Source organism: Callospermophilus lateralis, chromosome 19, assembly GCF_048772815.1.
Source record: "Callospermophilus lateralis isolate mCalLat2 chromosome 19, mCalLat2.hap1, whole genome shotgun sequence".
Taxonomy (NCBI): domain Eukaryota; kingdom Metazoa; phylum Chordata; class Mammalia; order Rodentia; family Sciuridae; genus Callospermophilus; species Callospermophilus lateralis.
This window is the reverse complement of record NC_135323.1, coordinates 35,271,993-35,298,845: the sequence shown is the minus strand read 5'-3', so window position 1 is coordinate 35,298,845 and position 26,853 is coordinate 35,271,993. Positions and strand designations below refer to the sequence as shown.

General features: G+C 57.2%; 1 protein-coding gene across 3 annotated transcripts in view; it reads left to right on the top strand.

Moving 5' to 3' along the window:
- Positions 1–26,327, top strand: part of Radil (Rap associating with DIL domain) — a 56,098-nt gene extending 29,771 nt beyond the window's left edge. The window contains exons 3-15 of one of the 3 annotated variants that reach the window (XM_076839999.1): positions 1,753–2,000; positions 2,275–2,898; positions 5,072–5,109; positions 12,790–12,950; positions 15,888–16,000; positions 16,707–16,944; positions 17,644–17,816; positions 21,682–21,832; positions 22,926–23,116; positions 23,463–23,814; positions 25,040–25,179; positions 25,558–25,697; positions 25,959–26,327. In XM_076839999.1, the coding sequence (XP_076696114.1) occupies positions 1,753–2,000; positions 2,275–2,898; positions 5,072–5,109; positions 12,790–12,950; positions 15,888–16,000; positions 16,707–16,944; positions 17,644–17,816; positions 21,682–21,832; positions 22,926–23,116; positions 23,463–23,814; positions 25,040–25,179; positions 25,558–25,697; positions 25,959–26,064 (2,675 nt within the window). In that variant the 3' untranslated portion in view covers positions 26,065–26,327. The remainder of the gene's footprint in view (positions 1–1,752; positions 2,001–2,274; positions 2,899–5,071; positions 5,110–12,789; positions 12,951–15,887; positions 16,001–16,706; positions 16,945–17,643; positions 17,817–21,681; positions 21,833–22,925; positions 23,117–23,462; positions 23,815–25,039; positions 25,180–25,557; positions 25,698–25,958) is intronic. The other 2 variants (XM_076840000.1, XM_076840001.1) reach the window with 2 other exon arrangements.
- Positions 26,328–26,853: the final 526 nt, after the last annotated feature.

Genomic DNA, 26,853 nt, shown 5'->3' with positions numbered 1-26,853 from the left:
GCCCCTGGCCCTGGTGTAGTCACCACTGCTGCTGGCAGGAGCCACAGGCTGTGGCCCTTAACCCACCAGGATCAAGGACACAAACCTTGAGTGGACCCAGGCAGCCCCAGCTCCCACATGCAGGACGGGTAGACCAGGGGTGAGTCAGAGTCCAGCCCTGCGAGGGGGTCACCTGAGAGAAGTGTGCCAGTCCCCACCTGGAAGAGCGGGGTCCAGTCTGCTGTGTGCCTTCTGCATGGGACTGCAGCCCTGGGGGACTCCTGGAACACCCTGTGTGCTGATCATCAGGGCTAGGGCCCTCTGGAGACCCTGGGAAGCCAAGAGGACAGGCCCTGCTTCTTGGCTTGCTGCTCAAGATACTGAGCACGCTCTCCTGCAGCCTGGTGCTCCACTGGGGACACTTGGGGGCTGGAGCATCATATGAACTGTTGTGTTCTTTTTTCAGATCTGGCCCCAGGCTGTGCGGTGAGGCCAGGCTGTGGGTCTGCTGCTGTTCTTGCAGTCAGTGTGACAGGTGGGACAGGCTGGGCTCCGATCCCACCTGCTGGGCACCTGCGCAGCTCCCGGCCTGGCTGGGCTGGCTCTGCAGCAGGCAGAAGCAGGGGTGCGGCGGGCGGGCGGAGCGGCCTCAGAGCTACAGCTAGCGGGCCTCCCGGCAGCCCCAGCCCCCTGCGGGCTGCATATGCGCAGGCGGCCTTCTGGAAGGAAGGACAGGGCTCAGCTGCCAGCTCCTGGTATGGCTTGCACGGGCCACTACTCTCGCTCTCACAAGTCTCCTTCCTCTGGCTTTTGTCTGGTTTTGTTTGGAATGGCTGGAGACAAAGATGCCACACCAGGGCATAAGGCTGGAGGAGACCCAGCAGAGGCATGCGGCAGAAAGCGCCGGGGTCGCTGGGAATGTTGAGGGGTCTGGGGTCTCCTGGGCTCCATCCATCCTGCTCAAGCATTCCCGGTAGCATCGGTTCAGAGAGCACTTTCTGTAGCTGTGTGTACGTGTGTGTGTGTGTGTGTGTGTGTGTGTGTGTCTGTGTGTGTGTCTGTGCACTCATGAGTGTGCATATGCCCATGTTTATGTCTGTTCGCCTTTAAGTTGCATGGGGACTGTGGTGCAGTGCTGGTGTGAGTGCATGAGTGTGTGTGTGTGTGCACATGTGAGTGTACATGTATTTGTGTGTGCATGTGTGTGTGTTGTGCATATGCCTGTTCTAGCCTGATGGAGTCCAGGTGGCCTTGGGAAGGTGGCAGGCATGCTGTTGCGGAAGCCACCCACAGGACACTGTGGTAATTGACCACTCCCCCTCGTCTAGTGAGGATGATGACCAACTGTGTCTCATCCCAGGGAAGTATAGCCTTACACATGCGGGGCTGGAGGACAGGGCAGGTAGGTGGACAGGACAGCGTTCTGGGGTGACATGGTGACCTGAGAGGAGCCGGTGCTTGATGGGAGGAGTGTTTGATGGGCTTTGGCCCAAGGCCCACAGTGCAGGCCATGTGTCACTGGGCTTCTGTAGGGCAGGTGCTTTCTTCCTGACTGCCCTGGGGGTGGCTTTTCTGAGGGTGCTTTGTGATCCTGAGGTGGTGCCTGTCCTTTCGGAGGGCACAGCCAGTAGATAGAGTTCCTTGAGCCTTCTGTAAACCTGCTTTGATAGAACTGTGACAGGTATCAGCGTGTCTTAGGAGATTCACATGATGCAGGAGGACCTGGGAGATGGTCACAGTCAGGCCTGTTTATCTGTGTTGGTTCTGTTTCAGGAATAAATGCCCAAGCCCGGAGGCTGCAGCGGGTCCGTGCCAAGGGCACCCCGGCCGTGGCCCCAGGGGCTGCCCGGAGCTCCCCTCCACCCCGGCTGCGCCGCACTGTCAGTGAGACCAGCTTGAACCTGGCCACCACCCTGTCTGACGCTGCCCAGGGGCCTGAGGAGCCCAGCCAAGACACCATGCGTGACTGCCTGTACCAGTCCCCACACCTGCTTCTCCTGCAGGGTTACAGCCAGCAGCATGTGAGCCCCCACTGACACCTGCAGCCCCAAGCCCCACCCAAGGACTCACATCAGCCCTGTGCCTCTGGTGTGGCCTCTCACACACCCACAAGGCTCCTCCGGGAAGCCACCTTCCCCAGCACAGGCTGGGTGGCCAGGGGTGGGCGACTTAGTGTGGTGTGTCTGGTGGACAGCAGTCCCAGCCAGAGACTGGAACACCTGTTTCTCCCCTTTCTTACCCTCTGCTGGTCTGGGCAGGTGGTGTCCCACTCCTGAGTCAGGCGTTGTTTTTCAGGACAGCCTGGTGTATGTGCTCAACCGCGAGCGGCACACGGTAGGCCAGCGCACGCCTTCCAGCAAGCCCAGCATCAGCCTGTCAGCCCCCGACATCCTGCCCCTGCACTGCACCCTTCGGCGGTACCAGCCCCCCGAGGGACAGGCGGCCCTGCTGCTGGAGCCCATCCCTGGGGCGCCCATCTCCGTCAACTTCAAGGAGGTGGGGTGGAGCACTGTGGCACTGCAGCACGGGGACCTGCTCTCCCTGGGCCTCTACTACCTGTTGCTGTTCAAGGACCCATCACAGGCGCGGCCTCTGCCCGCGGGGACCCTGGCGCGGCTCCGGGCTGCGCCGCAGAACTGCAGGATGTGTGGCATGGCACTGGGAGCTGGGGACAATGCCTCCTCTGTGCTGGCTGCTGTCCCGCGACGGCGGCAGCTGCTCTTGGAGTTTGAGCCTGAGGAGGAGGACGCACTGCTGCAGAGAGTCATGACGCTGATTGAGCCTGGGGGGGACGACTACAAGCTGACCCCTGCCTTCCTCCTATGCCTCTGTGTCCAGCACTCGGCCACCCACTTCGAGCCCGGCACATTTGGACAGCTTCTGCTCAAGATAGCCAAGAGGATCCGCGAGGCAGTGTGGGTGAGTGGGCCGGGAGCGCAGGCCACCACAGAGTGTCCGCTGGCTGTGGGACAGCCTCCGGCTTCTGCCTGTGTCAGGTGGAGGTCCTAATTCCTCTCTGATTGCCTCGTGGCAATGCCAGGCTGGGCAAAGGGCCAGCCTCTCTGGCCTGTCTACCCCTCACCTCCAGGCCCACGGCAGCTGCACCACATTCCAGGCTTCCGTGTGGGTCTGGGTAGTGCAGAGTTGGCTGCTGCTTCTGAGCTTTGTCCTTTCCTATGGTCCAGCCTGGCCTGGTACCATCACATGCCCAGAAATGAGACACCCCAGAGGCTGGGCACTGCAGGGCCCAGAGACCTTGGGTGCTCTCGCAGGCCCCTGACCACGGCTCAGTGCTGGCACTTTTCTCTGGGGCAGGTGAGTTGCTGTCCCCCTGAGCTGTCCCCCGCTGATGCCCTTTTCCCTTGGTAGTGAGGATGCAGGGCTGGTCAGCTTTTGGACATTGACAGATTCTCCGTCAGGCCAGAATCTCAACCTGGTGCCGTAGTCCTGTGGACAAAACTCCTCTGGGCCTTGTCCCCGGCATCGTACCCCGGCCTCCACCCACCAGGGCTGGTCCCTGCTCACAGGGACTCCAGGCATGGTCCGGGGATTAACTTGGAATTGTCACCCCACTGGGCTGGACAAGCACTGGAGCAGGCTGTCTGGGGGTGCCCCATGGTCTCAGCCTCTCTGCCAGCTCCTGCCCCACTGGCTTGAATCCCAAGTCTCAGAAGATGGCTTGCAGTCACCTGGAGTTGTTCAGAGGCCTTCTCTCATCTCTAGTGGGCAGGGCTGTGTGGTACCTGATCAGTTTTCTTGTATTAAAATCCACATTTAGGGGCTGAGGCTGTGGCTCAGTGGTAGAGCATTTGCCCAGCGTGTGTGAGGTACTGGGTTCGATTCTCAGCACTGCATATAAATAAATAAAATAAAGATCTGTCAACAACTAAAAAAACTTTTAAAACATCCACATTTAAAATAGGTGACACCCTTTGGAAGCATAAGCCTGATGGGCCATCCCCTCAAGAGGTTCATAGAGTGACCCGTAGGCATTGTGGGTGTGCTGGAATGTGACAGGGGGCCCCACAGCATGGCCACGCACCATCTGTAATCATGTGCGTGGGGACAGGGGAACCTCATGGCATTTTCTGAGTGTGCTCTGTGCCTGGCACTCATCAGTCCCGCTGATGCTCTTTGACCCAGTTAACCTTCCTAGCTACCCTGACTGGGCAGGTGCTGTATCCCATGTTACAGGCAAGGAAACTGAGGCCAGGAGGGCATAGGTCACTTGACGAGAGGGCACAGTGGCAGGACGAGACTGAGCCTCACCCACGGCCGCCTCTTCACTCTGGTTCATTCCTGTGGGGACCCAACCCTGCCGTGTTGCACAAGCTTGGAAACTGAGGCTGGCAGACAGGAGCCGTTCCCATGGCATCCTGAGCTCACAGACATAGGTGTCTACATCCAGGTTGCCACGCGCCCGTGGCACCTCCTCACCTCGGCTCTGGCCTGAGCAAAGCCCCTGTGAGTTCCATTTGCTATAAATTTTCTCATGTTCCTACAGAGCAGCTCCCAGGGCCACTCCCCTGTCCTCTTAGCAAACAGACAGGTAGGTGGATGTGCACACTGTACAGGAGTAGGGCACGAGGACCAAGCCAGCGACCAGGGTTCTATTGGACTGAGACTAGTTTGCTGCTAAAGCAAGAGCAATTGCTGATTAAGAGAACACACAGAAGATGTTAGCTGTACCTGCTCCCCTCTGGTCATTTACCTATATTGTAAATGTCCAGGCACACATGTGTCTGCCTGCTGTGACTGTGGCTGGCATCTCAGGATGTATGTATTAGGAGTAACAACAAAGAGTGTTACTAGACTACTCATTCTAGTATCTGTCAAATGGTTGTCCTGTCTTTACTATTTTCTAAATGGCCAGTTGTGTGAGCTGAGGGCTGTGGACTGATTGTGTGTAGATCACTTTCATTCATGGATGGGAAGATGCCTAAGTCATGAAGAAAGTTCTTTCCAACTTCACTGAGAATCAAATATCAGCCTACACAGGGTGTCTGGGATAATGTGCCCTATTTTTCGTGGAGATGGAGCATCGTGTATTTGGAGGTATCCTGTTGTCCTGTTTCTCTCTTTCTCTCTGTAGGAGAAAACCAAAGAGCTAGCAGAGAAGCAGGCGCAACTGTAAGTACGGCCCAGTTATTGTCCCCGCCTCTCAGCTGCACCTTCCCTGCGGGCTCCTGCTTTCCAGGGAGCTAAGTCCTCAGGGAGCCTCCGGATGCCGGGGCTCCCCTCCATGCTTCACCAGCGGCCTTCCATCTCAGAGTAGTTGTGTCCATTTCTCTCATCAGCACCCTGGGGAGCTCTGGGTAGAAATTTCCTAAGGGCTGAGTGGGCAAAGCCTGTGCCCATCTTCCCTGCCCCATTCTCCTGATAACCACCCACTCCCTTCAGGAAAAGCCCGCAGCCCTCAGTTGCGAGATGGGGCCATGTATTGCTCTGTCCAAGACCCTCACCCTAGCCTGTGCTGCTGCTGGGCCTCAGCCGTGCCATCTGGATTGTCTGACAGATGTGCAGATGCTGAGCCCTACAGCCCACTCTGTGTGGACGCCCTTCAGAAGCACCTCTTGTGGGGCTGGTTTGTAGGGACAGCAGTGCTCTGTTCTGTGGACATTGCCACGTGAGAGTCCTTGAACCGCAGTCACTTGCTGTCTGTGTCATCAGACCTAAAAAGCATGCTGAAGGACAGTTCCCTGCTCCTATCACATGATCCTGTGCACATACACATGGATTCCTAACCAAGTCACCTCTCTAAGAGCCCCACCCAGGTGGTAACACTGAAGGCTGAGTCAAAGGAGGCCTGGTGGGGAATCCAGAGAGGGGACCAGATCTGTGGGGCTCCCAGGGCCTCCACATACCAGTGGCATCCTGGCTAAATCAGGCCACAGCATGGTAGAGGCCAACCTCATTCCTGCTCATGCCTCCCTCTCAAAACCAGAGCTCATCATTGCCGCATGCGCTCGCTCACATGTGCTCTGGGGCCCTGCAAGTGATTTCACCATCCCCCTTTGCTGGGGACACTCAGATGGAGGCCTCAAGGCTGAGGTCTCACTGTCCCTTCTCGGTGTCCCCCAGGTGCAGTTGAGCTCAAGGTGCCACTCACTTGCACAGGCCCACTCACTCCCTGGCTCCTGCCAGTGTGAGGAGCCAGAGCAAGGTCCGACAGAGGTGCCAAGCGGAGCCACGGCCTCTGGGGTCTGAAGCTGTGTGGGGACCCAGGCACGGCTTCCTGTAGAACCAGCAGGGGCAACACTGGGCAGATGCAGGAAGGTAGCCAAGGCGTAGGTGCAGTCGCAGGGCTTGAGTTCCTGGGTTTCTGTGTCGGGGAGTTTGGTGAAAGTTGGGACAGGGCCGGCTTGGGTATGGGGCCTCTCCTGGAACTTCTCTGCTGGGCTTCAACACAGCCAGAGTGCCAAGGAGCACGGAGGTGGCAGAAGCTGCCCAGCCCTCCTCCTGTGTGCTGAGGTACAGGTAAGACCAGGTCCCTCTGTCCCAGTGGCTGTCTGTGGGTGGCCTGGAGCCCCCAGCACCCTTGGTATGAAGCAGATACAGGGTAGACCCAGCTTCCCCACTGACGGGAAGAGCCGGGCCTTCCCTCCAGCCCACCTGCTCCACTGCCCCCCAGAGCGTTCACCAGGGCCTAACGCAGTCCTGTTTCCATTCTGAACACACACTCCTGTTTTTTTTTGTTGTTGTTGTTGTTGTTTGTTTGTTTGATTTTCCTTTTAAAAATAATGAACCACTTCCAAAATAGAGAACAGTGAAGGATATGCTGCCAGGCACCACGAACCCACACCTGGGTTATCATGGCCCATGCTTCACCGTGCTCGCTGCGAGCCTGTTGTTTCTTTTTAATGTGAATGGCCTTTGGATTTCATGGGACCCTGGCCTGCAGCTGGGACCCCCTCTTCTTTCTTGTCTGTTAACGGGGGGTCTGCACTGCCAGGTTTTCTCACGTAGAATCATGCTTTAGTTCCCTATTCCTGCATAATTAGTATTTAATTTTCTCGAATTCATGAATTATTTTGAATGTTTTTCGCATTTCTATATACATAAGCTTTTCTGTGCTTCTGTTTTTCATTTTGTTACAATATGATAAGGAAATGTGGTGTGTAAGACTTTTTTGTATTTTTCATTTTGTTAAGAATCCTTTGTTGGCTAGTTTGTGATCAATTTTTGCAAGCATTCTATCTGTGCTTTGAAGAGTATTTTTTGTCTAATGTGCAGCATGTCTATGAGCTCACATTTGTCTACTTAATTTGATTGCACACTAACTTTTTTTGCCAGCTTAAACTGTGATTTTGAGATTAATAAGTTAGCATTTCTCCTTGTTCTTGTGAATTTGTAAGTTTCTTTAAAAAAATTATTGGCTTTGTTTTATTTTTGTTGGTGCTTGGCAGTGAGGGGCTTACAGCTTCAAGGGCATTCTTTGAAACGGTTACTTTCAAAGTCATGTCCTTCTTTTTTCCTAAAAATTCTTACTGCCTTTTTCTATGATGTTAATATAGTGTCACTTTTCGTGGGTTTCTGTTGTCTTGGTAAGTTTTTTCATTTCTTCCTTGGAATCTTTCTGTCTTTTTACTTCTGAACGTAATAGTTTACACAGTCTGCTCTTCTTTCTTAGTGTGCAAGTTTAACCCATTTACATTTATTACACTTACTGATGTATTGGAGATATTTTTACCAAGTTCACTGTAGTTTTTGTTTACTGTGCCTATTGTCTTTCTTTTTTATACTTCCTTATCTCATTAGATTATAGAAACTCCTCTCTTGGTTTCAGAGTTATTCTGAAAATATTGATGTCTCTCTTAGCGGAACACAAGATTAGGTCTTAGAATGCTCTGGCACCCATCCCGTCCCACCTCTGGCTCTCAGTTTATCACTTGGATTATTTGAGTTTCTCTTTGCTCTCAACCCTGTCATTCCCCACGTCATTCGTTGTTTTTATTTGTATTTATAATCTGTGTTTATCTTGATTTACCCATGTGCTTTTGCTTACCAGTGTTTTTCTCCTTATCGTGACTTCTTGTGCCGCTCCCTCATTCCGGAACATTCCCTTGGGACTGAAGTCATCCTGAGTGCAGCTCTGTGGTGGCCAGCCCTTGGACGTGGTGTCAGGAAATGTCTCCATCTGCTTGCCTCTTAGGGAGGAGGTCAGCTCTCTCCCTTCAGCCCTGGAAGATGTGGTTCCTTCATCTCTCAGCACCCTGTCTTGTTGAGAAGTCGTGTGTGTGTCTAATTTTGTTCTTTTGTGATTAGTTTTCTCTTTTGCCTTTTGAGATTCTCTTCAGGTGGTCAGTTTTATGCCCGATGTTTCTGGGCTCGGTCTGTTTGTGTTTCTCCTGGTCGGGGTTCTAGGAAACACATGGCTGTTCTTGGTCTGGCAGCTCTGCCTGGCCCTGCTTTTCCCAGGGGCTCCCGCCACCGTATCTGCCCTGCAAGTCCCTGTGTCCTGCAGCTCTCCGTTGTTCCTTCCTGTCTTGCCTGCCCCTGGTGCGTTCTCAGCGATCGCTCCTGGCCTCTCAGTCCTTCTTCTCTTTTCCTATGCCTGTTCAATCACAGTTTACAGTCTTTCTTTGATTTGTTTAGTCCCTTGAGATATGATTGCCGCATGACCTCACACCTCGTCTTTGGGTGGTGTATTTGGGGGCGATTCTCCCTTCCCTTGGCCCGTTCCCACTGAAGTCAGTGTAGTTTTCTGTGGTGACCGGTATGCACTGCATGTGGAGGTCCCCTGCTGTCCCGGGACTTGGTCCTGCAGCTCGGGCCTGTTGCTGTTGTTTCTGGGTTGCTCATGCCCGCCGCTGGCTGTGTGCCCCTCTCTGTGGTGTAGGCCGAAGGTGTTCCTGTGGATTCTGTCCCCTCTCCCCACACGCTGAACAAGCAGAGGCCTTGTGGACCCATGGCAGAGCCCTGGGCTTTGTGGGGTGCAGCTCCAGTTCTTCTGGACTCATCATGTCCTTGCCTGCGTTCGGAGCCCTGGCTGCCAGGGTCCCGCAGGCTGTCTGAAGTACTTGGTTGTGTGCTTCTGTGTTCAGAACTTGGACTCTGACTTGAAGTTCAAGGGCTGAAGACCCCTTTGAGGCTTTCTTCTCCTGCACCTCCACACACGTCACCCTCCTGCCTCCACGGGGCTCAGGGAGACTCCTTGTTCCTAATGGTGCCCCAGGGTTTATGTGCTAGAGTGCCAGCACTCACGTTTAATAGATGATCGCTGTGTGTCACCCTCAGGCCTACAGTCCTTCATCCCTAACCTTTGGGGCCAGATGTGTTTGGGATTCAGAATGTTTGGGGTTTAGAGAGTCGGGGTCAGAGTGCTGGTGTCACAGAGGTCCTTTAGCTGGACAGCGTTGTGCTCAGGGCTGCTGCACGAAGGGTTCATGAGACCAAACAGCCTCACATAGGCCTCAAATTTTGCCATTGGATGGAGGGATGGCCTCTGCTGTCCTCTGGATTCGGCCTTCACACCTGGGAGGGGGCAGCGCCATCAGCCTTTCTGCCACCTCCATGGCTGCCCCGCTTTTCCCTCCCTGTTGTCCTTGACTCTGGGCCTCTGGTGGCATTGCTGCCTCTATTTTCTGTCTGCCTTGTTCCCTGGGCCTCCCAGCCTGGCATCCTCTGTCCCCCACCTGGTAACACTGCCACCACATCCAGAGTCTGAGGACCCGGAAGGCTTCTGCTTCTCCCCACAGTGTTCCATGGGCTGCTGGGCACATGGCCCCTGTCCTGCTCCACCTGCTGTCCTGGGGTCCACGGGCCTCTGCAGGACCTTCCTCACCTGGTCCCTCTTGCTCCCTCCCCAGCTCTGTCTGGTCCATCTTCTTGCTCTGTCCTCTGCCTGCTCCCTCCATCCACGCCCTGCCCCGAACACCCCTGTTCACTCTGCCTGCCTTTGTCACCTCTTCTCATTCTGTCAGTGGTGGCTCTGCCAGACTGTCATCTTGCCAGTCCTTGCCCTGGTCATCCCTTGGTGCCATGCCCATCCACCTCACTGCAGTCCAGCCTTCTGTGGCTCTGTGGCCTGGCCGTCCTGTCCCCACATGGTCCTCCAGCGGAATTCGTTTCACTGTTGCACAAACATGACAGGAACATGCTCTCTCCTGAAATCAGGCCGGACTCAGCTGCCATAACAGGAAGTCCAGCACCCGCTGCCTCCTGGATCCCTCCCCAGGCCCAAGGCAGCTGCTGCGTGTGACGGGGTCATTTCCCCCACCCCTCCTGTCCACCCGGTGAGCTGTGCAGTAAGAGCTATGTAGTGATTGGCTCTCTCTCACAGGCGCCAGGTCAGTAGATGTGACTTGAGCTGCTCTTGACGGTGCACAGTAACTCAGGTGGCACTGCACCACCTGCACACCTTCTTCTCCTGGTGGACGGACTGAGCAGGTCCAGGTTTTGCCACCACATTTGCTGTCCGCCTTCCCATGTGGCTCGGGATGCCTTGCCTGCCTCCTGCGGGCCCCATTGCCAGCTGTGGACCCTCCACACGCCCTTCTGTGGCCTCAACTTGGCCTTGCTTAGCTATGCAGGCCCTCGCGCTCCTCGCTGAGTTCCAGAGGGACCTGCTCTTGGCCTCTGCAGCGTCTTTCTTTGCCAGGAGGCTTGAACTTGCCCCTCGTCTACATAGGCTGTGCAGGAAGGTCTCTGTGTGCCCAACTCAGAGGGAGCCATGGTGCAGGGCTTAGCTGGCGGCTGGGGAGCACCGTGCTGACCTTGCTGGGGCTTGATACCGAAGCTCCAGGTGGCAGTGGCTGGAGGGTGGTTTCTTAGGGTGAAATTACGAAGGACAGTAAATAGTAAAAGCAAATTGACCCTTTCTAAATGACAGTGCTGTGTGCACGTGGACTCGGGTGGCTGTGGAGAACGGGCGTGGAGCAGGGGTTGCCCCCATGCGGATAGGCAGCCCTGCTCCAAGGCAGCAGTGAGAAGGGGCCGCCCAAGCCGGTCTGGTCCCCACCCAGGAGCAGGACAGAGGGATGTCAGCCTTGTTTGTGGACAAAAGTGAATTACATCAGAGAGAGCAAGGGGGACTTCAGGCCCTGGGGAGACTCGTGGAGGGGAGAAAAACAGACCTGGCCCTGCCGCGACCTCTCGGAGCCCAGCCTGTGTGCTCTCAGCAGCTCCCTCCGAGGGCACTGCCGAGTCCTCCAAGACCCTGGACTGAGAGCAGACACCAACACCAGGGGCTGCCCTTGGGCCCCTCTGATGGCCTTCATCCTGATGCCCTCCAGGCGCAGGTGGGGTCCGAGAGCCCCTCCAGGTCCTGGGCAGGGACTGCTTGCAGATGCCCTGTGGCGGCTGAGCAGCTGGCACCTGGCTTGTGATTTAGAGTTCCCTGTGAGGGGGACAAGGTGGTATGGGGTCCCAGCCTAACTGGGTATCAGGCAGCAGGGGTCTGTCTTCACCCCAGGCCAGGCCGAGCCAGATATGGGGGTGGTCGGTCTGCAGGTGGACCCCCTGTCTAGTCGCAGCTCCAGGGGTGCACAGCTAGCTGACGTCCACCATGCCCGCAAGATGGGATTGCGGAAGCTGGTGGATGTCCACGTTGTCCTGAGCTGCGGGGACGCCAGGCAGCCCACACAGCCTGCAGGGCTTACTGCTGGGCTGGTGTGTTGACGAGATGGGTAAGACATGCTGGTATCTTAAACTAAGGAATCACCCAGCACAGCGACAAAAGGGAGCTTCAAGTCACACAGGGCAGTTGACACACCTACTGGGGCCAGTGCCCAGGAGATGGAGAGATGGTTGGGTGGCCTTAGAGACTGCCACTGAGGGAGGCAGGCAACCCTGACATTGCCACCATCCCCTAAAGAGGGAGTCCTGAGGACTGGGGCAGTGACTCAGTGGCAGAGCGCTTGCCCAGCATGTGAGGCTCTAGGTTCGATTCTCAGTACTGCGTATAAATAAATAAAGGCCCATTGACAACTAAAGAAATATTTTTTTAAAAAGGGGGGGGACCTCTGAACCGAGAGGCCACAGGTCTGGAAGGGAAAATGCTCATTTCCCACTCAGGATGGCCTTAGGAGGGGTCTGAACTGCTTCTTGGTGCTGGCACCTGGCCATGCTGGTGAGGTAGCTTCTGCTTGAATTACCCATAGTAGTAGCGCCCCATGTGGACAAAGCACCAAACTGCAGGAGGGTTCATGATGGAAACCTGGCCATCTGCTTGCTCCTCCTGGAGGTCTGAGGTGACCTGGTTAATTGTCTGCTCTGGGGTTTTCTGATGATTACCTCCAGATCTCCAGAGAACAGGCTTTGATCATGGCCCCTTGCTTCATTGACTTCACAGTCTTCTCCTGACTTCCTTCTTGGGTAAAGTAGAATTTAGCTAACACTAGTGCATCTCCTGAACTTCTATTATTGTTTGTCTCCTCAGGTGACAACCTTGTTCAATATTGTCTGAAGCTCCTATTTCTTACTCTTAAAAAACACACCCAGGCTCACGTTCCTTGTTCTAGAAACCATGGGCCTCACCCCCTCCCTGTGCATGTAGCCCCCCCACGCTCTCAGCATTCACAGCTATTTTATTATCTTATTTCAAAAGAGAAGAGACAGAAACAGGTTATTTACTAGAAGTCTTTACCAGTGACGGTGACAACTGGCTGTTCGTCCCACTAGGTTTCTGGGGGCCTCTGCCATCTTGTGGGTTCACGCATAGTTCCAAGCCTCTCTGCCTAACACTACTAGGTTGACAAAAGTAGTTGTTTTGGTCAGGGTCCCATGAGAACAAATGTCCCAGGTGACAGAGCAGCAGACTCAGCCCAGGGCCATGGGCCAGCATAACTCTTGGTCTTTCTGTCTTGGCAGCCAGGAGCCCATCTCCTGGGCCAGCTTCACCATGGCCGACCTGCTTCCGGACCTGCAGCACATTCTCTTCTGGATGGCTAACTCCATCGAGCTCCTGTACTTCATGCAGCAGAAATGCCCACTGTACGTGCAGAGCATGGAGGAGGAGCTGGACATCACAGGTGAGCTGGGCGGCCACGAGGCCCTCACAGGCAGGGTGTGGTCCCGGGGCACAGTTGGCTGCAGGGGAATAGGGTGGAGTCACGTCAAAGTTTCCTCAACTCCAGCTGGCGTGTGGGGACTGCCTCTGGGCTCAGCGCCTGTGGTCTGGTCAACCTGAAGCCTCTGGATGCACAGTGCGTGACACCATTGGCCCCACTGTCCCGTGGCCTGTCGAGTGGAGGCATCTTGGTGCGGCCCTGCTCTTTCCGGCTCGGAGGCGGGGCGCACAGGTCACCTGGTAGGGGAGAGGCAGATGCACCATGAGTCACGTGCAAGGATCAGAGGTGCACCCTTACTTCAGGAGGGACGGGTGTCGCCACCTGTAGTTGCAAATTCATAGCTTGTATCAATCTCAGAGGTTAAAATGTGGGGATTTTAATATGCCTTTTAGGGTTTATGAAATACAGTAAAAAGTGTTCTGAAAATAGTGGGAGGGGACTCTGGCCAGGTGGTCTGGAAGGGCTCTGTGGAGGAGGTGGCGCTGCAGGCCCACAGGATTTCAGCTGGTGCATGTCTGCTGAGGCTGCGGGGGGCTGGAGGTGGCCTGGGAGGTGGCCTCCCTGGAAGCAGCCAGGGAGGAGGGCAGGACTGTCCTGCAGTGGGACCAGGTACCAAGGGACATGGGTCCAGAGCCTTGCGGGGGTGGCCCAGGGGTTGTCCCACACAGCTTTGCTCTACGGTGACAGCAACAAAACTGCTATCCTTCATGTCTGAGATGCCGGTCTCAGGTGTGGTGAGTCCCTAGTGGGCCCTGCCTCTGAGGGTCCAGGCTGCAGCAGGAGGCACACTGGGAGCCGCCCTCCGGCCTCTCTGAGCTAGAAGGGACGTGCAGGCCAGGTACTTGGCACGGGAGGCCTGCAGATAGACCAGGCGGCCTTGGTCTCCAGACACGTGTGTCGCCCTGGACGCTGTTGTGGACTCCGCAGGAAGAGCCCTGCGAAGTCAAAGCCAGAGTGGGTCCTGGACAAGCTGGGATCCTGCGGTGGCTCCTGGTGCCTTGGGGGTAGATTTCCTGAGAGGAGGGGCTCTCCATGGTCAGGGTGAGGGACAGGAGTGTCTGCATAGTGACCTTGAAGTGTCCAGTCATCAAGACAGGCTCCTGTTCTGCTTCAGGGGCCTGGTCCTGTCTTGGGTTGGGGAGGAGCGCAGGCTGCGGAGACCAGCTGGGACCATGTGCCTGGGAACCCTGGGCCGGCAGGGTGGGGGTAGGGCCAGGCCTGTCTGTCCTGGCAAGGCTCTGGTGACAGACTGATTGTTGGGGGAGGGCATACCCTGCACCTGGGCAGGGCAGAGCCAGAGGGGATTTTCTCCTCCTCTGCTTTATGGGACAGGGGAGGTGGGACCCTCTGTGGACTCCTGGGGCCTTGGAGCCTGTGGCTACATGGAGGGAAATATTGGCCCTTGACATGGATCCTCCCAAGTCCCATGGGTGTTCCAGACTGTGACCCTGACCCTTTCCCCCTCAGGTGACTGTGAAAGCAGCTAGACTCCCTCCCGGGGAGGGGCATGGTCTCGCTGCTGGCAGGCCTTGGGTGTGGTGTGAATGACTGCAGGAGCCCAGATCTCCAGCCGCCTGCCTGCCCAGGCTCCATGGGTTGCTGGTGCTCCTGGAACCCAGTGCCTGCAACCTGGCTGTCCCTGCCCCTCCACTCCACTCCAGATTTGTTCTCATCTTTTCCCCGTGTCTTGCTGCTGAGGCAGGCGGGTCTGTGGTAAAGGGCGGCTGGAGCTGCGGTTCCCTGCTGCTGCTCCGGGGCTTGCTGCTCCGTGTGTGGCATGTGCTGGGGTTGGGCTGGGAGCTGTGGGCAGGAGATCCCTGTGGTCAGGGCTCAGGACCCGACAGCCCACCTTCCTGACCTGCGAGTGCCTTCTCGATGCCCTTCCCTTGTGGTGCTATCAGGCTGTGCTCAGAGTGCTGTTGGGCATCGTGGAGGTCTCACAGGGACTGTCCCTGGGAGGCATTGCCCTGGTCCCAGGGTCTGTGATCTCAGCACTGCAGGTCTCGGGAGGACTTGTGTTTGGTGGGGCCTGAGCGTCTCTTTCTGGTGATGGGCACGGGGGCAGTGATCCCGTGTCCCATCCTGCACATGACGCAGAAGCCTTGTGGCTGGGGTCTGGGTGAGCATGGCAGGCGCCGAGACCCAGGGAGACTCAGAGCAACCAGAGAGTGATGGACAGGGCAGAGGCCACAGGTCTCTGCTGACCTTCAGGAAGTGGCTGTGGGGAGAATCCTCAAGGCCTGGAGGTCTTGTCCTGAGAGCCGGCAGGATTGGTTTTGTCATTCCTGATTTTTTGTCCAGAGCTCTTGCCCAGGAGGCCTCATTGCTCGTCTGTCATGGCACGTGTTCTTCGTGCCCTTGTAGGGTCCCCACGGCCTGGGCTCTCTGTAGGTGGCCAGGCCCCTGTACCTGTAGCAGCGGGGGCTGGGTTCCTTAGGTGCTTGCAGGGGCCTCTTCTTCTCGCAGAGGCTTAGTGGACACAAGTGTCTTTGTGGCCGGGTCTCAGACCCCATGTCCCCTGTGTTGGTCCACTCCTGGCTTCATCCCACAGAGCCTGCCCATCCTTCTTCCCGCCAGCTCTGTCTCTGGACCTCAGACAGGCCTGCCCACGCCTGGCCTGGTGCAGGTGGGAGGGCCTGGCTCTGTCCCTCTGCTCTGGCCCTGCCCCCTCCCAGCCTGCATCTCGGGCTGTCTGGTGTGGTCAGCAGTTGGGCCGGCAGCCTCTGGTGCTGAGTGGCGGCTTCTCTGTTCTTGAGCATTCTGACTTCATGGGGTGAGGGTCTCTCCAAGGGCTGCTGTGTGGGTTCTTCACCCTGTGTTCCCGGGAGAGGCGTCCTGGGAGCCAGGGTCGGGGTCTGCTGCAACCTGCGCCTGGGTGACAGGGCTGTCTCCCCACAGGCTCCAAGGAGTCGCTCTTCTCCTGCACGCTGACGGCCAGCGAGGAGGCGATGGCAGCGCTGGAGGAGGTGGTGCTGTACGCCTTCCAGCAGTGCGTCTACTACCTCTCCAAGGTGCCCGGGCAGTGCCCATGGGGGCTCTCCTAGGGCGCCTTTGGGGCACTGGGGAAGGGGCCGTGATGAGCTCAGCCTCAGCAAGGATGAGGTGGCTTCTGTCCCGCCAGGCCCTGGGTGCACCCCTCATCCCCTAGTCACCTCTTACTCTCCAAGGACACCTGGCATCACCTGGTGTCCCCTCCCCTCTGTTGAAACACACCCCTGCCTGGCAGTGTTTGGGGGCATCAGTGATAAGGCCTGAGAGGTCCGGCATGGGGCACCTGGGATGCCACGCTGTGCCACTCCGACCCTGGCTGGTACCCGCAGTACTGCTGCCAGCGCCCTGGCCCTGAGCCAGGTGGGCTGTTTTGAGGGCAGGGTGAGCCGCTTTCCCAGGAGGGGCCACTCTTCCCTCAGAATTCACAGGTGTTTCCAGCTCCTTTTGCTGGAGCTCATCCCACCAGTGTCACCTCTGTGTGCCTCTGCGGGCCATCGTGGGTTTGACAGGAGCATGTGCCATATGACCACCATGGCCAGCCCCCGCTGAGCCTGCTGTATGTGACTCTGTGCCCAGCAGTCCCAGAGGCAGCTCTTGCCAGGCCCCGATGCTGCCTACTCGGCAGGTGGATCTGATGAGGCCCAGGCGGGAGTTTGTTGGGTGGGGCCTTCCAGGGGGCCCCCCCGGCACTCTGGAAATGGTTGTCTGTTCTCTGTCGCCACCCAGTGCCTGTATGTCTGCCTCCCGGGCCTCCTGGAATGCCCCCCTTTCCAGACGGAGCGCCAAGAGAGCTGGCGCTCAGCCCCCACGCTGCCCGAGGAGCTACGGCGCGTCGTGAGTGTGTACCAGGCCACCCTGGACCTCCTGCGGCAGTTCCAGGTGCACCCCGAGGTGGCCTCCCAGATGTTCTCCTACCTCCTCTTCTTCTCTGGCACGCTGCTCCTCAACCAGCTCCTGGACAAGGGTGGGTGTGGCCAAGGGGCCTCCAGCCCACGTTCCCGCGGCAAACGGGCACAACCCGAGGGACTCTCTGCCACAGTGCGGGACCCCGGGGAGGGGGATTCCCAAGGGGGTGGGTGGGAGGTTGGCTGAGGCCTGGGGGTGTAGAATCATGGCCCAGAGTGGGCCCTGCAGGAGCCCTGGTCCCATCAGGGTTGACAGGCCTTCCGGGGCCCTTCCTGGTCACTGGGAGGGCACACACTGCCCAGAACCACCTGGTGGGCAGAAGCCAGCTGCAGAGGCTCTGACCTTCGACACTGCTGTGGGGAGGTGATGTGCCTCCTCCAGCTGCAGGGGCTTGAGGTACAGGTCACTTCCAGCCAGGGGCACTGCTGTGGCATGAGAGAGCCAAGCAGGAGCAGGCTGCAGCACCTGTGTCACCAGCACAGACGGGGCCGCACTGGGTGGAGGGAGGGGGTCCCAGTCCACACCTGCACTCTGCAGTCAGTGGCTGTCACACCCCTCTGCCCTGTTGCTCTGCCTCTTTCACCTCTTACCCCGCCCACCCCTGCCCAGACAGGGCCTGGGAAGCAGGTCAGTTTGCATCGGAAACTGAGGCAGAGTCTCACATTTGTCCTTAAGCTGTGCCATCTTCAGTGACCTGAAGAGGGAGAGCAGGCCCTGTGCTGAGTGGCCTGGGCCTCACCCTCTCCCCGCTCCCCAGGACCCTCCCTGAGTTGCTTCCACTGGCCCCGAGGTATGCAGGCCTGCGCCCGCCTGCAGCAGCTCCTGGAGTGGTGTAGGAGCGCCGGCCTTGGGGCAGCTGCAGAGCGCTTCTTCCGGAAGCTCTCCTGCACCCTCCACCTGCTGGCCACTCCCAGCGCTCAGCTCATCCAGGTAGGAGGGAATCCCAGTGGGGAGACCAGCAGTGTGGGGAGGAGTGGGTCCCATGTATTTATCTGGGGTCACTGGCTGACACACTGGGTCAGGGGTGGTGGGGACCTAGTTTCCAGACCCAGAAAACTCAAACCTTCCATAGAGAACTCACAAAGTTGCTCCTCAGCTGTCCCCACCTGCAGTGGGCAGGGCATTGGTCCCAATGGGTGTCTGTTCCCAGTTCTGGGGTCCTGAGATTATCACTCCACATGGCAAAGGGGGGCTTCACAGATGTGACTAAGATCAAGGACCTTAATGAGATGAGGAGATGACCCTGGGTTATCCTGGTGGGTACCATCTAACCAGACAGGTCTGCAGCGTTGGGTGGAGAGGTGGATGAGGTGGATGGAAGGAGAAAGAAGGATTCATTCTGCCGTGGCCGGCTCTGAAGATGGAGCGGCCAGGAGTGGGGCATTTGAGGGCCTCTGGAAGCTGGACCCCAGCTGATGGCCAGCACAGAAACACAGCCTCAGCCCTAGAGCTGCGAGAAGTGGAATTCTGACAGAGGTGCAGGCAGGCCAGGGGCTGGACCCTCACAGGCACACCGCTGCTGGCACCTTGATTTTTGCCAATGAGACCTGTGCTGGACTCTTGAGCCATGGACCTGTGCGATTACATTCATGGTCATTTTGTGTAATATCCACCCTGCCCTCCTCTCTCACCACCTTCCCTGGAAAATATTCAGCACAGGTAACTAATGGAAACCCAGCCCAGGGTTTTTTTCCTGTGGGAAAACACTGGGTGAACTGGAGGACGATGGCCATCCACAGGGTGGCCCAGGCGGGGTTTGCTCTCTGTGCTATTGAGGAAGGTAGATTCTGAGCTGAATGGTCTTGTGGCTACTTTGCCCATTTCCAGGCAAAACTCAGAGTAGAGTCTGGAGTGAGTGGCCAGCTTGTCCAGAAGAGCAGCCTGCCACCCAGCACAGCATGCCAGGGCTCGCCGGCCTGTCCTGCCGGTGGTGGTGTTCATGATGATGGGGCTTCTGCTGAGGGTCCAGGCCTTGCCTGTGTCGTCTCAGTTGGTCTTCAGTGACACCCTCTGAGCTGGTGAAGTCGTGGTCCCTGTCTTATGGATGGCAGAGCTGAGGTTGCACAGTGAGCGCTCAGTGGAACTGAGCTTCAAATCTGGATCCAGGCATCACTTAGTCCTTCAGCGGGTACTGTAACCCTGCTGCGTGTCAGGAACTGTGTATCTTACACACAGTCCACAGTGTCGTTCTTTAAAAGTTATTTGTTTTCTCATTATAAAAATGAAGCATTTAATCACTATAGAAAATGTGGGTGTCTTAGAATATACAACAGATGGAAACCATAATTTAACTTGTTTCCTTTCAAAATATCACTCAACAAAATAAAGCAGTGGTTTGAGTGGCATACCCCAGAAAAAGAAAATGGTAGAAGAGATGAAAGCAATACCATTTTGGAAGCTGGAAGGCAGATGGCAGACAGAGCAATCGGCTTATAGCAAGGCCACCAAAAGGCTCAGGAGTTGAAAGAAAGGTGTCTCTGGAAATTGATGTAAAGATTCTGACACAATAGAAGATCCACATGAAAGATAGGGATGGAAGCTGGGGCCCCCTGCTTGACAAACATGCAAGCAAGCACTAAGCCATACCCTGTCCCTCAGCAGACATTTGGAAAAGACTTGAATGTAGTAGCTTGGAGTGAGCCTGCCACTTCTTCTGAGAACAACTTGCACAGCCAGATGGAACAGAAGTCCTCTGTTTTAAAGGAGGGAGAGTTGCTAAAGGGTTAGAAGAGACACAGATCTGCCCAGAGGGACAAAAGAGAAGTTCTGCCTCCTGCTTTCCCCCAGGAGCATTTGGTATCTTGGGAGCAGGATATGTGGGAGGCTGAGAACCCAGACTCTCTCCAGGCAGGGGACATTTCTGGGAAAAAGACACTTACATGGCTTTGGTCATCACTTAGGCTAGACACAAAAACTGAGAGACCGAGGGGGCTGTCCCCTGGAAATGCTTGTCAAAGATCTGGAGCTCCAGGGTGGGAAGGGGTTTTAAACTAAACACAGAGATCTGAAAAGCCGAATGGAATCTGCAGCAGTCTCACAATGCTGAGACAAAGACTCAGGACCCCCTTAGAGTGTAAACACCAAACTCTCCATTGAAGCCCTGGTGTGAGGATCATGCAGAGGCGGACTGAATCTTACCCATGGCTTTCTCTGGCTGCATCAAGGTGGGCAAGTGTAAAGATACAAAATGACAAAACTTAGCAGCTAAAGCAGTGCTAAGAGGAAAAATCATAGCCATAAATAAATACAGTTGAAAACAAGGATAGCCGAGAATGAATGACCATGAAGCAAGACAAAGAAAGCAAATCAAACTCAAAAAGAGTAGAAGGGAAGAAATGACAGATAAAGGCAAAAAAAACAAAAAAATCAGTGAGCTGGCAGACAAGCATGTAGAGAAAAGAGATGAAGCCAAGAGTTGGTTCTTTAAAACATTTAATAAAAGGGAGAAAACAAACTGCAAGTATCAAGAATGAAAAAGGGAATACATTATGAATTATGAATCAGTAGCAGGATATTATAGCTTTATGTTGACAGATTTGACAATTTAGATGAAATGGACAAGAAAATGAATACTTACCAAAACTAATACAAGAGGAAATGAAAATATGAGTAGTCCGATGTATTGAAGAAATTGAATCTGTTGAACCCCCTACAAAAAAGATTCAAGATCCAGATGGTTTTATTGTTGAACTATTTTAAACTTCACAGAAGAAAGTAAAGACCGTTATGACCCCAGTTCTTCTAGGAACTTGAAAAAGATCTCATTTTGATAATCATACCTCATTTTGAAAATACCAGCACAACCTCAATTTGAAAAACTGCAAAGGAGGGAAGGAAAATTCCACATGAAAGATGAGCAGCTCCATCAACCATCCAAGGAACTCAGTTTAAAGCCCTCGTGTCCTGATCTGCAGACACATGGGCCTGGTTGTAGCGGAGGCTGCTGAAGGCGAGTCTTGTGAGGGGGCAGCAGTGGAACTGCACGGGTCCCTGCTGTGCTGCCAGTTGGCGCAGGCTGTGGGTGGCATCTGCCTGGGTGGCCACACGCCCTGCTCTGAGCCAGAGTCCCTCCCAGTGGACCTGTTTAAGCTGCACTTTGCACCCTCCCCCGGCCCTGCACAGGGCTGTTTGCCTGTCACTCAGTGGCCCCAAGTTCTTTTTCATCAACAGCAGAGTGTGAGTGAAGGGTGGCATGTCACTGCCTTCAGATGCTGCGGGGCAACAAGAGAAAGCCGCGATTGTGACAAGGAGCCACACTCAGGTGTCCAACTTCAAACCCTCCAAAATGAAAACAAGACATGCCCCGGGGGGAGGAGCAGCCGGCTTGGGCTCCTCCAGAGGCTGATGCTGTCCTCTGTCTAAGCGAGACCCCAGCCCTGTGCTCATGGTGGGCTTAGGGCACCTAAATGATAGTTTCTGCTTTCAGCCATAACTTTAGCCCACGGTGTTTCTTCATACGGTGCCAGGTAGAATCTGTTCTCCCCCGGCCCCCCCCCCTGTTTCCCAGTAGCCTCTTCTCTCCACCCTGTGGCTGTGAGGGGATTCCTGACTGGTGACAGGGGACTCTGTGTGGCGTCCATTGCCCTGTGAAGCAGCGTGGTGCTGTCCCCTCACCGATCGCACTCCTGTCCTGCACGGCTCTGGTGGGAGTGAGAACGCTGGGCACCGGCGTGCAGGCCAAGAGCCTGGCTGGGGTGCCCTGCCCCACACTGGGACTCTCCGAGGAGTGTGGCTATGCTTGGGACTGCCTCATGCACCTGGAGGCCTTTGACTCTGTGCCCCTACTTGTCACCAGATGAGTTGGGCCACCCTCCGGACGACATTCCCAGCCCTGAGCCCTGCGCAGCTGCACCGACTGCTCACTCAGTACCAGCTGGCCTCAGCCATGGGCCCCATGACTGCCTGGGAGCCAGGCGCCCAGGACAGCCCCGACACCTTCCAGACAGGTAAGAACACCTTGGGCAGGGCTAGGGGTCAGGGCAGGGGTCTGAGGACCTGCCTCCATCCCCAGGTCAGAGAGTGGCAGAGCAGCCCACTGGTACCTGCTCATCCGAAGTGGGAGTAGGGGTCCTTGGGCTTCCACACCTCCACTGGGCCACTCTGCCCCACCTAGAGACCCCAGCACCCCTGTGCTGGGGGTCAGGAGCCCCTGGGCCCGTGCCCGAACTCAGGCCAGAGGCCTCCCTGTGTCTGGGGTTCACAGCCACAGGGTAGTCCAGGGCTCTGAGCACGTGAGCCGCTCATGGGCACACCTGTACACACGCGGCCTGGAGGATCTGTGGGCTACATACACATTTTCACCCCATCCACATGTGGGGGTCTGGGCAGGTCCATGTGGTTACAGCCTCACATAGTTGCATATGAATTTTTAAAATAATTTCACATCCCACTGGTGAGCCTCGTTTACGCCACAGCATCTGAGGTGAAACCTGGGTGGGGGGGGCTGCAGCCCCATCCTGTGAGCTGCTGCTGGCCACCAGTGGCAGAGGCCACCTCCAAGCGCACTCCTGGTTCTGTGTGACCCCCCCCCTGGGCCCCTCCCCACCACTCCTCTAGCCAAGCAGCAACTTCACGGTAAGGTTCTGCCGTCCAGGAGGTGCTCACGCTGGAGTACGGAGCCCAGCACACGCTTGGCCTTCCCATGCTGCAGCCTGTGCAGGGGTGGCGTCCCTCTGGGCCCTGAGCCCTGGGCAGAGCTCATCCAGCTTCATAGGACTGAGGGGACCGCATCACCTGGTGATGCCCCAGGCAGGGGACTAGCGTGGGTTCAGGCAGGCTGGCCCCAGAGCAGCTCTCTGGGCTGTGGTGAGAGAGTCCCAGACTGTAAGGGCTTCGTCTTCTGTCCAGGAGCCTGGACACCCTGATGGGTGGTCATCAGAAGGAATGAAAGCCAGGTCATGGCTGGTCACCCTAAGATCCCACCCTCCTGTGTCCTTGGTGGTTTGGAGCTCAGCCTGCTGATTCAGTTCCTCAGTGCTGGTGGGGTGGCCAGGTGACGGGAGGGCCACTCACAGTGTCCTCGCTCCTCTGCTGCTGCAGAGGATGTCCTGGAGTCCTATGACAACCCCCCGCCCATCGTTCTGCCAAGTGAGGGCTTCCAGGTGGACCTAGAGGCCGAGTGCCTGCGCGACAGCGTCTACCAGCACCTCCTGTACGTCCGGCACTTCCTGTGGGGCCTGCGGGGCCCAGCCAGTCCTCGTGGTGGAGCAGCCCAGGCCACTGGGATTGAGGTACCAGGGCATGGGTGTGCTTGGGGAGAGGGCCGGTCACCCAGAGCTGCCTGGTCCTGTGATCCCCCGTGGGCTTGACAGCCCTCTTTTGATGATTAGGGTGGAAATGGAGGCAGTCTGCTTAGAAGCAGCTGGGGACTTAGCAGTGACCATTGAGTGATCTCGAGCTGCGACTGTAGGTGGTGGGGAGGCCTGCCATTTTAAATGATCCAGGCTAGCAGGTGTCCTTTCTGACCCTTTGTGCCCCATGCAGCCTCGTGGCACAGCGTCCTGCAGGGGCCCTGGGACCCTCTCCCTCACTGGAAGCCTGCTCCCCAGGGCCTGACTCTTGTCCTTCTCTCCCTAGGGTGTATACCACACCATCCCTGAGGAGCACCCTGAGGGCCAGGGCTGCCCCTTGGCTCCCAGGGATCCAGGCAGAGGAGCCCTCGAATCCACCCCTGTGCACTCTCTTCCTGTTGCTGGGGCTCCCCGGACACAGGGCCCCCTGGCAAGGCAGCCCAGCCGAACGGGCCACAGGGGCTCCCCTGCTGGCCCCCTGAACACCGACTCCTCGTGCCTGCTCACACCTCCCAGCAGCCCACTCGGCCTGGAGCCCAGAAGCCCTGGCTGGCCAGAACCAGGCGGCCCCTGTGGAAAAGCTCTCCCAGAAGGGCAGAGGAACGGGCTGGGCGGCCCCCCAAGTGCAGTTCTAGAAGGTGAGGCCCAGCTCATGCTTGGCCTACCTCAGGCCCTACTCTGCACCTTAACAGCAGGTTACTTTGTGTCATTCCTCCCTAAGACCCTGTCCCCGAGTGCCAGCACCCAGCACGGTGGGCCAAATAGGAAGGAGCAGGGAAGCCAACCCCTGCTCAGGACTGGCAGCTGGGGCTGCCTCTCCAGCTGACACATTCCCCTGTCGGGATGCCCTGTGCTCAAGGTAGAGGACACACAGGTGACGGGTTCCGCTGGCTGAGCTGGAGCCTTCAGGAGGAGGGGTGTGTGCCCCGCTGTCTGCACCTGTGTGTGTGCGTGTGCAGGTGTGTTCTGTGGGGCGCAGTTCACAGCTGGGCCTGGTTGGAAAGGGCACTGCTGTCCAAGCAGCCCCCACCTGGCCCTGGGGAGGAGCACCGTGCTTTGTCCTCAGTGCTCGTGCTGAGTTTGGAAGGTGCCACAAGCTCTGGGTCTCCTGCCAATAGAGGCTGAGTCCGGCACCGCTCAGTTGTGTGGGGACAATAGGTCAGAGAACTGTCAGGGGAGGCTCCAGACCAGACCCGGCTTTGCCCTGAGGCCCTGGCCTAGGTGACCCTGGTGGCATGAGCGCTACTGGAGGGAGAAGGCACAGGGCCGGCATGGTGGTGGTGGTGCACACCTATAATCCCAGTGACCTGGGGGGCTGAGGCAGAAGGATCACAAGTTCAAGGCCAGCCTCAGCAACTTAATGAGACCCTGTCTCCAAAATAAGAAGAGCTGGAGACATGGCTCGGTGGTAAAGTGCCTCTGGGTACCAAAAACACAAACAAACACCAGCCTGTGGTCTCAGGGTGGGTCACCAGCTGGCTGGGGGTGGGGGACAGGGTCTGCTTAGCGGTGGGACCCCTCTGGGTGATTGGATATGGAGTCACCAGTACGGGGGAGGAGGAGGAAGGAAGGGCAGTAGAGCCTGCTGAACCCTCAGGGTCCTGGCTTCCAGGAAATGGCCAGCCTGAGAGGGCCCACGTCCTTGGGCACTTAGTGGCTAGGATGAGGCGAGGCCCACACACAGGCCTGACCCTGACCCAGGCCTACAGTTCACATTGTGTCCGGATGGTGCCCTTCCTGGGCTCCATGTACTTCCCACCCACGGTGTGTCTGCCCTCCGCGAGGTCTCCACATCCTGATTCCTTAGCTGGGTACTGCCTCCAGCCCCTGGGCCCTTGTTCCTCACACCTCTCCTCCCACCAGGAGATGCTGCGGCTACCGCGGATGAGCCCCCTGCGGCCCCCTCCAGCCGTAGCTCCAGCACTGAGGACTTCTGCTACGTGTTCATGGTGGAGCTAGAGAGGGGCCCCTCGGGCCTGGGGATGGGCCTGATCGATGGGATGGTGAGTGGGGCCTGGGTCCTCCCTGGACTGACCCCAACTCCTGCAGCTGCCCCTGGTCCCAGCTTGTGTGGCCATGTGGCCGTGGTCAAGTCGGGTGGGAGGAGCATGGGGACACCCCCCTTCATGGAAGGCTCAGCCTGTCCAAGGGGCTTCTCTGGGGCCTGCTGTCATCTTGTGTCCGTCCTCAGGCCTTTGAGGACTCTCCTGGCCCTTTGGGAGCAGGACTGGTGTCCACTCCTTTTTCTTACTGGACACACGATCATGAATGAGGCTGGCTGACTCCAGGGCAGGGCCTGCAGGTTCTGAGGGAGGGGCGGTGGGCCCTTGCTGGGGACTGTGTTGGCGCAGCAGAGCCCCGAGACCTCTGCTTCTCCCCAGCACACACCCCTGGGCTCCCCAGGACTCTATATCCAGACCCTGCTCCCAGGCAGCCCCGCAGCCTCCGACGGGCGCCTGTCCCTGGGAGACCGCATCCTGGAGGTGAATGGCAGCAGCCTGATGGGTGTCAGCTACCTGAGGTACTCCCCACCCCTGGCCCGTGCCGCCCCCGCAGTGAGGTGAGCCAGGGCGGGGCCTCCTGCAGACAGGGCTGGCCCTTGGGCACCCCTGGTGGGGAAGGTGCAGGACATTCGCCCCATAGGCCCCTCACCTGGGCGACAGCAGAGCAGAGGGGAGCAGGAGGCTCAGTCCAACTGCGCTGCTCACAGGCCCTGGGTCCCACCCGCTCTGGGGCCACTGGTGCTCCTGGGCACCACCCTGACCTCTTTCCCTGGTTTCAGAGCTGTAGACCTGATCCGACACGGGGGCAAGAAGATGAGGTTTCTGGTGGCCAAGTCTGATGTGGACACAGCCAAAAAGATCCGCTTCCGCTCGCCCCCTCCCTAGGCGGGGCTGGGGGGACCCCCTCCTGCTGCCCACCGGCTGCCAGGTGATGGCGGGCGCCGCAGCTGTGGGTGTGTTTCTTAAACCCATGTGTTGTCCCCATGGTGGCCTCATGTTGAGAACACCCTGTTCCTGTTGTACATCTTAGTGTATGTTTTATTTATATGACAGATGACACTAAGTCGCGGTGTTTCTTACAGAGCTTTTATGTTTAAAGACTTTGATGTCTCAGAAGTAGATGCAATAAACTATCTTTCATATTCCTAGTGGTGTCGGTGGGCTCTGCCAGCTGTGGGCTCCCAGGCTGGCCCCCTGGACACCGCCATGTGGGCAGCACTGTGGGGCTGCTGGGGGCTCTCCAAGGCCACTTGCCTCCCTGCCAGTGTGCAGAACCACCGCTGGGCCCAGGAATGGTCACTGTGGGTGGATTTATCTTGACTGACCCTTCCTGCCCCCTCCCCACCAGAAGCAGGAGCAGCAGGAAACAGACCACGCACCCGTCCAGCTGGGAAGAGGCCACACTGCCCATCAGTGTGGGCTGATCTTTCCAATCACCTTGCTCGACATGTCCCAGAAGCAAGGGAGGCTGACCCGCCCTGAGGGGCTGAGCCACCTGGGCCTCCCTCCTGTCCCAGGAGGCCTCCTGCTCCTCCCTGATTCCTCTCTTATCACCAAAGCCAGTGGCTTGGCTCTGCTGCCAGGCTGGTGACCGCAGGCTCTTAATCTGCAGCTAATGTCCACCTGGCTAACTATTCCCTCACCCTGGCAGGAGGCTGGCTTCCTTCTCACCAG